At 47.1% G+C, this 13,151-nt stretch overlaps 1 protein-coding gene across 1 annotated transcript in view; it reads left to right on the forward strand.

The window, feature by feature from the left end:
- TMC2 (transmembrane channel like 2) overlaps positions 1–13,151 on the forward strand; it is a 75,298-nt gene that overhangs the window by 17,620 nt on the left and 44,527 nt on the right. Inside the window, exons 3-4 of the mRNA XM_057701696.1 lie at positions 1,656–1,974; positions 4,884–5,036. Of these exons, the coding sequence (XP_057557679.1) occupies positions 1,656–1,974; positions 4,884–5,036 (472 nt within the window). The remainder of the gene's footprint in view (positions 1–1,655; positions 1,975–4,883; positions 5,037–13,151) is intronic.

The raw sequence follows: 13,151 nt of genomic DNA on the forward strand, positions 1-13,151 counted from the left end.
CCCGCAGCAGCATACCCACGAGGAAACTGATTCAGAGAGAACAAGCAACCTACCCAGAGTTACCCAGGTAATAACCAGCAGAACCAGGCTTCAGGCCCAAATATCCAGACTCTGAATCCCCAGCTCAGTCTGCCCAAATCCACCAGCAATCAGTTTTGGTTGCTGTTTCACAGGATGGCTTGCTTCTCAGAATGTAAAGTTCAAGGGTCAGGGGAGCAGCAAGGAAAACTCTCTGTGGCTGCTACATTGCATGCACAACCTTGGGAGGCTGGAAAAGGAGTGGGACAGAGGCAAGAATTTGAGAACCTGGGACTCCTTGTCCTGGACTCCATCACTGATGGGACTGCTGCTGGGGATGCTGGGTGACAAAATTCCTTTCTGCTCCGCTCTGCCCGAAGTTGGGGCTCTCACAGCTCTGTTGGGAAAATCCACCTGGCTGTAGCAGAAAAGCCTGGATGGGGAACCACTGTGAACAGTGAGAACCTGTGCTCTGCAGCCAGATGGGGTTCCAGGTGACACCCACTTAGAGCACAAAAGTGGCAAGGCAGGCTGGAGGGGGTCAGGGAGAGGGGAGAGTCTTTGCTGAGTACCTCCCATGAGTCACACCCTTTATTCCTGTTTTAAATTAACCCAACTGTGTAGGGAAATAGCGGCTACCAGAACCATTTTACAGAGGAGGAAACTGAGGCACAGAAAAGTTAAGTAATTTATCTGTGGTCACAGAGATAAGTAAATGATAGAACTGATGTTTGCGTGCAGAATGACCTAGCTCCAAACCTGTGTTCTTTTTACAAGTAGAAAGATCTTATTTCTGGATAAGAGTATCAGAGTAATGAGGTCTGTTCTCAGATGTCAGTCACTGTGTCATGTTCATTAAGAAGCTGATGGAGTAGTAACATCCCCATGTTAGAGATGCGCTGAGACTCAGAGAGGTTAAGTGGCTCAAAGATACCCTACTAGTAAGTGGTGGAGAGGTTGCTTATTAATACCAGAACCTCATTACAATTTTTCCTGCATTTAGTGTGTAAATGCCCAGATAGGATAGTTGTGCTTAAATGAGGTGTTGGGCAAGCTGTTGGGGAAGGTTCACACTGTAGATTCTGCTCAGCCTGGCCATTTGCCCGTGCTACAAAGTCAAGGTTTCAAATGACAGCAACAATGTGGGGGCAGCCCTGAGGAAAAGGTCGGATGGACTCCGCAGCTTTCACCCCACCCCCACTCCCCACCCCACCCCACCCCACCCAGCCTCCCTCATGCCAGGCAGGACACACAAGGGGTCAGGCCCTGGAGAATGGAGCCAGCAGGCCCTTTGCATCTCAGTGGTCCAGCCTTACCACACAGAGACCCACGCTTGGCCTTGGCCCTGGGCGTCAGGAGAGGACTGAGCTCTGACACCAAGGGACTGCACCCCCAAACAGAGGAAGGCATGTGCCTGGGTCTCTCGCTGAGGTTTGGGTGAGAGTGTGGGAGTGTCAGCCGGTCAGAGGAGGGAGGCATCCCTCTCATCCAAGACCAGAGGCTCTGTCTGAAAGAAGCGGCTTTTGGAACCAATAAGCTTCAGGAAGCATCTTGAACATCTGATTTCTCATAGCTGGCAGCACTTTCCTGGGGTCGAGGTCCGTGAGGCCAGAACTGTTCATTCCCTGCCCCTGCAGGTGACAAGTCCGGGAGGAGACCCTCGAGGAAGCGGACCCACAAAGCCGAGACCTCGCCTGGCAGGCGTCGAGCCCAGCCTGGCCAGAAGGAGTCGACTGTGGGCAGCCCGGGGCCGGGATCTCCCCGGAGGAAGCAGGCAGAGCGCGGGGGACGCCGAGAGCAGCTGGGCGAACGGGAGCGAGGCTCGGCAGAGAAGACCGGCGGAGGGAGGAGGAAGAGGGACGGGAGGGCTTCCCTCAGGGAGCAGAGAGCACCCCCAAAGAAGAAAAAGGAGGTGCCAAGGAAGGAGGAGATGTGGAAGCAGCTGAAGAAACACAGGTGTGTTGTGACCCGGCTTCAAGCGCGTTTCATTCCGTGCTCTCCCTCTCCTTCCAGCCCCGCTTCCTCCCCTGATGAGGGCCAGGTGTCGTCATCCCCCCCCAACTCTCTCCCGCGAATGGGCACCCCCCCCACCCCCGTCTCCTCCAGCCTTTCTTTGTCCCTGCCTTTGCCCTGGCCCAGCCCTTCGCAGCTGGGGCGAGCGGAGATAAGGATAACACCCATCCCCGGTGGAGTGGCCGCTGTGCACTCTCGACTCAAACCCCTCCTGTAGCACAGGTGCAGGTGGAGGCTCTGAGTGGGGAAGTGACGTAGCTGCAAGGTGGGACAAGATCCCAGTTCTCCTGAATGTCAGCTGGGGAGTCACCACAGCTCTTGAAGAGGAGCTGAGAGATCTTAACAAAATTGGATTTAGGAGTCATCAGAGGGGTCAAGGACACCATATCCCATGCTGACCTCCAACCTCTTCCGTGAAAAGTGGCTTTGCTCTAAAAGAACCTCAAGAGTTCCACGAGCTCTGAAATTCTAGGATTCGGGGGTTTGATTTATTTGCTGTGTTTCCTTTGTTGGATTAGCATTGGCACACGGGGGTTAGTGCATAGAGCCAGCTTATGGAATCAGCAAGCTGGGATTTTCGTTTCATTTTTTGCTACCAATTTTGATGGGATAGCTCCCTCTCTGTGCCTCCCTCTTCCATTTAGTTTGCATCACTTCTCAGGATGTTTAAGAATCCCCGTTGATAATGGGCAGGGAGGCTTTGGAAACAGAGATACCAGGATTATGGAAAAGAGTTGATATTCCTTCCACTGGTTTCTAATAAACCTTCCTTGCCCACGCCCTCGCTCAGGCATTCCACTGCACATTTCCAGCTTTACAGAGAGGAAATTAAAGCCCTCAAAAGAGGCCTCTGATTTCTTCCATCACCCCTGCCAGCCATCCCTGGCTCATTTAAGCTTTTGTCTACTGTCTGGTTGCCCCTAGACCTGAGCTAACAGGGTAATTGCATGCATGGTGTCCTTAGAAACTTAGAACATGGAATGCTTGCCAGCCATCCCTGGCTCAGTTAGGGCTTTTGTCTACTGTCTAGTTGTCCCTAGACCTGAGCTAACAGGGTAAAAGATGCATGGTGTCCTTAGCAACTTAGAACCAGGCCCCAGAATGTTCAGAACTTCAGAAGGAGGCGGTCCCATCCTGTCTGGATGGCAGATGCAAAGTAAAGGATGCAGACAAGGACTGATTTGTGCCACTCACAGCTGAGGCAAGGCTTAGAGAGATGAAAAATATCCAGTCCTGTTTCTCAGAAGCTGACAGTTTAGCAGGGGAGGTAGGACATGGGCATCAGCTATCACAACACAAAGCAGAAAGCACTATGTATGCAAGAAAGGATTTGATGAAGAGCATGTTGCTAGGGGGCTGGGGCTCCTCCACAGAGAAGGTAAACATTTCAATAAGACTTTGAAGCCCAGGTGGAATTTGAACAAGCAATGGGTGAGTATCCCACCCCACCCCCACCCCCACCCAAACTGTGGGAACATCTTATGCAAAGACTCAGAGGCAGATATCCTGGGGAATGTGCGAGGTATGGCAAAAAGTCCCTGTGCTCTCTGGGCTTTCCAGCATTCAAGGGCCAGGCTCGCCTCCTCTCCACCTCATTCCTACGAACTCTGCTTGCTCCTCAGCAGTTGATCAGAAGCAGAACTCACCGAGGCTGCGGCAAACTGACCTCTAAAACCTGTGGCAACCCCAGCCTACATCCTGATATTTCCATTTAGGAACCTTGCTAAGAAGGCTGCCCGGGCACAACCCTTCTCCATGCCCTCACTCCCCCCTGGCAGTTACTGCCAACTCAGCCGAGAGTCACTGCTTTTATGGGTGAAGGAGGCTGCGAGCAGCACAGACGAGAATCTGGGTTTCGTGGCAGCCGAGCACACAGGCTTGTCTGTGAGGTGGGGAGGGTCATCACACCCTCCAGCTGGAAGGTCTCTGCAGCTGTGCTGCCCATACAGTAGCCACTGGCCACAGGTTGGGTGCTTAAAATGCGGCTGGTGTGACTGGGGAACTGAATTTTTAATTCAGTTTGATTTTAATCTGATGTTAATACCACTGAGGTAAGACAAGATTTAATAAATTTACTTAACTTGGACAGACAGATGTGGTTTTGAAGTTGATGTCACTTTGAAGCCAAAGCATTTCTTCTAAAAAAGAAAAAAAAGAAAAAAAAGACAAGCTAATTTCGTCAGTACAGATGTGAACATCAAAGGAAAATGATATTCTTTTACTTGATTCATTTATAAGGAAACTTTTAAGTAAGCCTAAAACAATTTGGATACGTGAATCTACTTTTTCAACTAAATTCCCTGAAATCCAAGTACAGATTAAATATGTTCCATGAAAGCTTCATGCCTGAATTGACACCCACAGTGAGTATAAGACGAACACTGAATTTTGAAGACAGTACAAAAAGAATATAAAGTGTCTCATTAATAATTTTTGCACTGATTACATGTTGAAATTATAAATTTTTAATACACTGGGCTAAATGAAATGTATTATTTAAATTAATATGTCCATGTCCTTTTATCATTTTAATGTAGCTACTAGAAAATTTTGAATTATGATGCATGACTCACATATTTCCATTGGGCAGCCCTGGGCAAGCGAGGGTGTGCAGTGTAGGAGGACTCAGAGGCATGCAGTTTGGGGAGGCAGCCCTCGAGGCGCCCTGGGCTCCAGGAAGAGTAGCGGCCTCCTCTGCCAGGCGTGGGGAGTCGAGGAGGGTTCTGAGTGGGACAGGCCTGTGTGGGCGGGAGCTGGGAGCCTCTTGCGGTGGGCTCCTCGCATCCCGCAGAGCCTGCGAGGACCCCAGCCTCCTCCTCCGTCTCCTCTGTTCCACCCCGTCTCTGCTCCAGGTCGTCCTCCTTGGCCTCCAGCACTTCCAGTGGGGAGTCTCTGTCTGAGGAGGAACTGGCCCGGATTCTGGAGCAGGTGGAAGACAAGAAGAAGCTCATTGCCACCATGCGGACCAAACCCTGGCCCATGGCGAGGAAGCTGGCGGAGCTCAGGTGAGCAGTGGGGTTTGGCCAGGGCCCTCTCCGTCCAGAAGGCTCAGCTCCTCTGATGGGTGAGGAAGTCCCTTCCTCCTCTTCACTCCAAGGGGGCTCGACAAGAAGGGGGTGTTCACCTTCCCACCTGCCTTCGTCACCCCGTCCCCAGCACGCAACTGGCCATCGGGCCCGCGGTTGGCCAGCACCTGGCGGGGCCTGGCGGGGGACAAGGAGGATGGCGGCCCTCGGGCTACGCTCCCCCTCCACTGCCTGGTCACGCCTCTGTGCCGCACCCCACCCCATCTGGTGGCTTCCGCGCCTCCCTCACAACCAAACAGATACGCCTTCTTGGGGGAAGGGGGGGCTTTCCATGACCCCCCACCTCAACAAGTTCAGACCTCTTTTGTATTCTCTCCCGTGTCACACAGTCACCCTTGCAGTGTGGAGAGCAGGGAGTGGGGCTGTCTTAGCGACGCTTGTGTCCCGAATGCCTAACGCAGGGCCAAGCTTGCAGTGACGCTCTGTGAATATTGCCTGGCTGCGTGCCCACGCCCCTGACTCCTATTTACAACTCAGCCACTTCCCGGATTTCCACATGACAGGTCGGCCCACCATACATTTTGTGGCTTTTGAGTCTCTGGTGCAGTTTTGAGAGACGGGCAGGATGTTTTTACTAAAAAATTCCCATCCAGTGTTATCAGCTTCCTCCAGGTCCCGCTTCCGTCCTTCTGCCACAAGATTGGAGTGACTCCCATCCTCCTTCCCTCTGTATAAAAAGGCATTTTCCCTGATTCCTCTCACACCTGAGTTTCTCATTGCTCAAGTCAAACGCCTCCCCCGAAGGGAGGGGATATCTCTATGTGCATGGCTGATTCATTTTGTTGTGAAGTAGAGGCTAACACAACATTATCAAGCAACCAGTAAAGTAATTAAAAACGAACAAACAAACCAGAAAACACCTTGCCCTTTATTGCATAGAACAATTTGGCAGCCATATTTTGACGTTCAGCCTCACTGTTTGTGTCTCGGAGGCACAGCAAAGATGCTGGCAGTGCAACATGGTGCAGACCCTAACAAGGAGTCTGGTAATCACAGCTCACTCCACTGCCCTGCAAATTATTACCTTGTCTCCAACTCAGCTTCAGGAAGAAATGCCTTCCTGTGTTGCCTCCAGGCCGGTGCTGACCAACAGAACTTTCTGGGATGATGGAAATATTCTAAATCTGCACTGATAGAGTAGCCTCCAATCACATGTAGCTAGTGAGAGCTTGAAAAGTAGTCAGTGCAACTGAGAAACTGAATTTCTGTTTTATTTTCATTTATTTAAATTTAAGTCATCACAGGTGACTGGTGGCGACAGTTTGGGCAGTAGGTACAGCTTCAGGCAGCAGGCGGTCTGCCTTCCCAGCTCCCTTTTTCTGAGCCTCTTCTCCCTGCTCCCCCAGGGCTGAGTTCTTCCTCCTTCCATCTGTCACTCTAACAGAACCTCACCCCCACTCAGGTGTCACTGGAACACATCTTTTATTAACAGTGGAAAAAGAGCAACCTTGATGCTTATGGAAATGAGATCTCCAGCTGGCTGGAAGTCTTGGGGACCATGAAAATCCCTGAGAGCCATTCAGCTGCCCAGAGGAGAATTCTGCATCTCCTCCAGGCCTGGGGACAGAGTTCCTGCTCTTGGTGGGGATGGGAAATTGCTAAGGTCCAAGAAACTGAAAAGACTCTTGTCTCTCCCACTGGAGCAGGTCTCCCCGACAAACAGTGACCTCTTCCCTCCAGCCCTCCCTCCTTCCTCTTCCCTCTTGCAAGACTCCTTATCCCAGACTCAAGACTCAGGCTCTCCAGCCTCTAGGTCTCAGGTCCAGTGGTGCCTCTGCCAGCCCTCCTGGCTAGTTCCTATCCTCTGAGACTCAGGCCAAGTGTCCCCTCTGCAGGGAAGTCCCGATAACCCCCCCTGCATTCAGACCAAGTTAGTTACTGCCTCTCTGACCCCTAAGGCTCTCACTTGACTGGGTGTTCTTGTTTGCGGAGCTATGTCTTACTCATCTTTTAATATTCTTTCTTTTTTTATATATTGCCAACATTTGCTGAGCACTCCTTATGTGCCAGCCACTGTTCTGAGTGCTGGATATGTAACATTTCATTTAGTCCTCATACTCACCCTATGATGTAGGTACTATTATTACTGCCCCCATTTCACTGATGAGCAAGCTGAGAGAGCAATCTAGTACTTTGTCCAAGGCCACACAGTGAGTTTAGTGGCCTGGCCAGAATCCGAACTCAGGATTTCTGGCTCCAGAACTTGCATTCTTAAATTGTAATTGCCTCTCTAGAATTACTAGACATTCTAGAATACACCCCTTTGCCACCTGTATGATTTCCTCTTCTGGCAGTAAGGTCTTCAACTGCAGATCTGCAGAGAGCATCCCCAGACTACATCTTTTTTTAGAAGCAATGGTGTGGAGACTCCAGTCTCTGACCCAATCAGGCAGCTGGCATAATTGTTGTAGACAATCAAAGGAGGATGGCAAGGCATAAAGAGCAACAGCAGTGAATTGGGGCAAGCCTGCATTCACACCTCTACCATATCTGGGTGATTTGAGTGGCTATTCAATCCTCCTCAGGCTGGTTTCCTCCCCTTAACCTCTCTGAGCCTCACAGTCCTCTTTTGTAAAGTAGGGATAACAATATCTACTTACAGAGTTGTTCTGATAAATTTAAAATATTTAAGTGCCCAGCATATAATATGCTATTAATAGATAATAGTTATTGCTGCTATTAAAGCTTGAACATCTTGTGCCAGACACTGCTGAACCCTGAGAGATGAGGATGGGGAACAAAGATGAATCAGAGAAGACATTATTAATGTACATCAATAATGACAATAAGGCAGGCTGTGATGATGGCAAAAGAGTTTCTAGTGTCTGTGAGTCAGAAATGTTTGCTTTAGTCAGAATTAATCAGGTGTGTCACCCAGCTTTGTCAGAAGCCTCATGTGTTAGAAAATTACCCACAGTGCTTGCTCTCTTTAGAGAGATCTGAAGAATTCCACTTCCAGGAAAATGGAGTAGGTATACTTCTCCATAGTCTTCCCCCTAAGTACAACTGAAACCCTAGATATTATGTGTAAAGCAAACATAAGAGACTCAGAAAAGTAGAGAGAAACAAGGCAGACTGGCTAAGGACCTCAGGGTCAAATGAGTGACATGGCATTGAGTTCCAGGTTTCCTTTTTGCCTATATATCCAGACTGGATATTGGAAAAGCTGGCTGCCCTAAAACACCGACAGACACCCACACAAAAACACTTCAAGAAAAGTCTGCTGTCTCTAGCCAAAGAACCAGAAAAGGGACAGACTGGCAAGACAGAAGACTTGTAAACAGTAACAACCCTACTCCAGCCAAACACCATAAACAAAAGACCAGCCCTAGTCCCACCCCTGACAGCAAAAGCCAAGTGGGGAAGCCTATATTTCCTCCCTTGCCAGGCTGTAATGTGGTGCCGCCCCCAAACCCCCATCAAATGTCAGAGAAGGCCAAGTGAAGACCAGGGACTTCCGTCCCCACTGGGCAGTAGAGCCCTCCCTCTCCCTGTGGTGTCAGTGGAGACCACATGGGGAGTCTGAACTTTCACCACCACCTGGCAGTAACAAAGTATCACTTCAAGCCAGGATGATATTAGCCGAAGGTTTGTGGGAGCCTGAACTCCCATCTCTGCTCAGCAGCAGCGAGGAGCTCCAGCCCAGCCCCAGGTGTCAAAGGAAGCCAGTGAATAATCTGGACTTCTACCTAGAAATAACCAAGCAGCATCCCCTTCACCTACTGGAGCCGTGTCAGAAGAAGCCGGCTAAAACAAAAGATTTAAATAAGATCCGGAGTCTCATAACATAATATCTCAAATGTCCAGGCTTCAATTGAAACCTCACTCATCATACCAAGAACCAGGAAGGTCTCAAACTGAATGATAAAAGAAAATCAACAGATGCTAACATCAAGATGACATAGATGTTAGAATTATCTGACAAAGACTTTAAAGAAACCATCATAAAAATTCTTCCATGAGCAATTATGAACACACGAAACAAATGAAGAAACAGAAAGTCTTAGATAATGAGTAAAGAATATAAAGAAGAACAATTGGAAATTTTAGAAGTAAAAAATATAGTAACTAAATTTTTTAAAACAGTGAATGGGCTCAACAGCAGAATGGGGAGAACTGAGTAGAGAATCAGTGAAGGTGAAAGTAGAACAAGACAAATGAATCTGAACAATAGAGAGAAAATAATCTGGGGGAAAAAGTGAATAGAGCCTCAGGGACATGTAGGATTATAATAAATGATCTAACATTAGTGTCTCCTTCAAATCCCTAGATATGCAAGAAAAAAAAAAAGGAGTCTCAAAAGAAGAGAAAGAGGGTGGGACTGAAAAAGTCTTCAAAGATATAATGACTGAAAATTTCTCAAATTTGGCAGAACTTACAGATTCAAGAAGCTAAACAAAACCTCAACAGGATAAATCCAAAGTAATCTATGCCAATACACACCATGGTCAAACTTCTGAATACTTTTAAGAGTGAGAGAAACAATGCATTACTATAAAGGAAAAACAATTAGAATGACAGCAAATTTCTCATCAGAAACAATGGAGGACAGAAGGAGGTGACACAATGATTCTTCAGGATCTAAAACAAGTGTCAGTCCAGAATTCTATATCCAGCAGAAACATCCTTCAAGAATAAAGGAGAAATCAAGCCATTCTCAGATGAAGGAAAAGTAAAAGAACCTGTCACCAGCAGAACTACCCCAAAGTATAACTAAAGGAGATTCTCTAAACATAAAGGAAATGATAAAAGAAGAAATCTTGGAATGTCAGGAAGGAAGAACATGGTAAAAGCAAAAGTCTTGGAAAATACCATGGATTTTCCTTCTCCTCTTGATTTTTAAAATTATGCTTGACATTTGAAGCAAAAATTAAAACGCCACCTCATGTGGTTCTCAATAATGCAGATGAAATAGTTAAGGCTATTATAAATGGGGAGGATAAAGCGACATAAAGGGAAATAAGGTTCTACACTTCACTGTAACTAGTAAAATGCACCAGTAGATTTTGATAATGTATAGAGATTAGATATAGATAGATAGATAGATAGATAGATAGATAGATAGATAGATGATAGATAGATGATAGATAGATAGATGATAGATATATAACATAGTTGGATGGTAGATATAGACATATATAGTAATACCTAGAGCAACTATTGAAAAGGCTATACAAATTGATATACTCAAAAACACTGTAGATAAAACAAAATGGAATCCTAAAAACTGTTCTGGAAGACAGGGGAAAAGGAAAGCGGAAATAAAAAACAGAACAAACAGAAAACAAGAAATAAAATGATGTTTTTAAACTGTAACATACAAATAATTACATTATATGTAAGTGGTCTAAATATATCAATTAAAAGACAGATTGGCAGACTGGATTTAAAAGATGACCCAACTACATGCAGTCTATAAGAAACTCACTTTTAAATATGATATACATCGGTTGACAGTAAAGGATGGAAGAAAACATACCAGGCAAACGTTAAACGAAAGATAGTAGGAGAAGCTATGTAACTATCAGACAAAGTCAATTTCAGAGTAAAGAAAATTACCAAGGCCATAGAAGGACACTGCATAATGATAAGAGGATCCATCCACCAAGCAAACAGGACAATCCTAAATGTATAGGCACCAAAGAGATCAGTGGTTTGGATTCTGCAGTGTGTTAATTGTCCAGTGCTATGTAATAAATCACACCAAAACTTAGTAGTTTAAAACAATAATAAACATTTATTATCTTCTTTTGGTCAGAAATTCAGGAGCAGCTTAGCTGGGCAGTTCTGACTTGCAGCCTCTCGTAAGCTTGAGTCAAGGTGTTGGTCGGGGCTTCAGCCTTCAGATAACTGGGGCTGGTGAATCTGCTTCCAAGGTTGTTCACACACATGGATGACACGTTGGTCCTGGTTGTTAGTTAGGACCTCAGTTTCTCTCCATATGGGCCTCTCCATAGGCTGCTTGAGTGTCCTCATAACACAGCAGCTGGCTTCCCCCAGAAGAAGGAGACTTCAAAGGGGAAGTCACAATACCTTTTATGTCCTAGTCTCAGAAGTCATAAACTGTCATTTCTACTGCTTTCTATTCAATGGAAGTATATCACTAAGTCTGGCCCACATTCAAGTGGGGGAGAATTCAGTTCTTTTTTTTTTTTTCCCCTTTCTTTTGGCCGTGACGCACAGTTTGTGAGATCTTAGTTCCCTGACCAGGGATTAAACGCAGGCCCTCAGCAGTGAATGCTCAGAGTCCTAACCACTGAACTGCCACGGAATTCCCCAGTTCTACATTTTAAAGGAAGGAATGTCAAATAATTTGCTGATGTAGTTTAAAACCACCACATGTGGGAAGCCAGATGTGCTTGGTTAGCCTCAGCTGCCCTTAGGTTGATTCAGTGACATCTCTAGAGCAGATGCCATCGTCTGGCTCATCTGAGTTTCCACTTAGAGGGAGCTCAGCATCTGTTTGATCTTTGCTTCCACAACTGAAAAATAAAAACTGCTTAGGGACAAAGGGAGACACCAAACCAACACAGCCCAGATCACCTCTAATCTCTGGCCATCTGCAACCTCTAGCCACCTCCCTTTGGCCACCTGTGTTCCCTCCCCTTATCTTGATGTTGTCTGGATTTCAGGATGACTGATACGCTCTCCCAACGTCCTGCATGGGACAGCAAAGCTCTGAAAGGTTGCCGTCAAACGCACACTGCCCTGTGTCTATTTATACCTCTGCATCTCAAAATTAAGTGTGATTTTGAATCTGATCTCCTTCATCAGGGGTTAGTTTTTGGAGGTATGTAGTCTCTCTGTGAGATGCTTTGGGTCAACTTCAGAGTATTCCCATTGTGAAAGGCTGCATTGCTGAGCCCCTGGTCCAGGCCCCTGGGGAGCAGAAGGCTCCTCACGGCAGGCCCCCGGGCTAGCAAAGCATCTTATCAGCTGCCCACTCCAGGAGCTGCTGTTTCCCCAGAAGGAGAAGGGTGACAGCCTGCTAAATGAAACTGCTGTGCCCACATGGCATGCGTCCACATGTTTAAGTCTCATAACATTGTCTCCATTTCTACATGAAAACTGCCACCCTGAGAGATACAGAATCCTGCCTGGCTCTCTCGGGCACTAAAGCCACACAATACACCCCTTCTCTCCCGGAAGTAACTGCTGGCCACCCCGACTGTATCTTCCAAGCTGTTATTTGGGCCACTTTATCGACCAGGAGGGTCTTTCTAGGGCAATGTGAGGGGCTCCTGGAGTGCTGTCTGTGGGTGGCTGCCTAGGAAAGCCTTGGCTCAATGGCTTTCTCCTCTCCTGAGGGGTTGATAATCACCTGCCAAATGTGACCTTGAGATCCAGGCCCCTAGAAGTTTCCACAAAGCAAAGGCTCTAGCTTCTTTTGCCTTTTCACTTCATTTATCACACACCATCTTGGTTTGAGGAACAGGAGAGGTGAAAGTTCCCCATTTGAAAGAAGGGGACAAGGAGGGACCAGAAGCAACCTACAGAAGTAAGATTTGCAAAACTGGGGGAAAAAAAACAAGAAGTAAGATTTGCAGGGAATTCCCTGGCGGTCCAGTGGTTAGGCTTCCACATTTTCACTGCCAAGGATGCGGGTTCAATCCCTGGTCGGGGAACTAAGATCCTGCAAGCCATGCAGCACGGCCAAAAAAAAAATAAGATTTGCAAAACTGTTGGCAGGGAGGGAAAGAAGTAAGATTTGCAACAGCTGGTAAGTGCAGGGCAAGAGCCAGTGTTTCCATAAACCAACTACTATCTCTGGTAAGGAAGAATACTGATCACAGATAGTATATCTAAAGGGGTTTGCTGTAAAAATGTTAGTTGTGGTTATTTATCTACTTTCACTGAATCCAAAAAAGCTTGCTGTGCCCATCAAAATTGTTAGACCAGTTGATCTCTTTGAAGTGAATAGTCCTCAGAGTTTGCACCCAGCACCGGGCAGGGCCCTCTGTTCTCCTGAGGACACTCTGGGCACCTGGACACAGTTTGGACATCGAGAAGAGAAGCATTTGGTGCCAGGCTCAA

Source organism: Hippopotamus amphibius, chromosome 12 (genome assembly GCF_030028045.1).
Source record: "Hippopotamus amphibius kiboko isolate mHipAmp2 chromosome 12, mHipAmp2.hap2, whole genome shotgun sequence".
NCBI lineage: Eukaryota > Metazoa > Chordata > Mammalia > Artiodactyla > Hippopotamidae > Hippopotamus > Hippopotamus amphibius.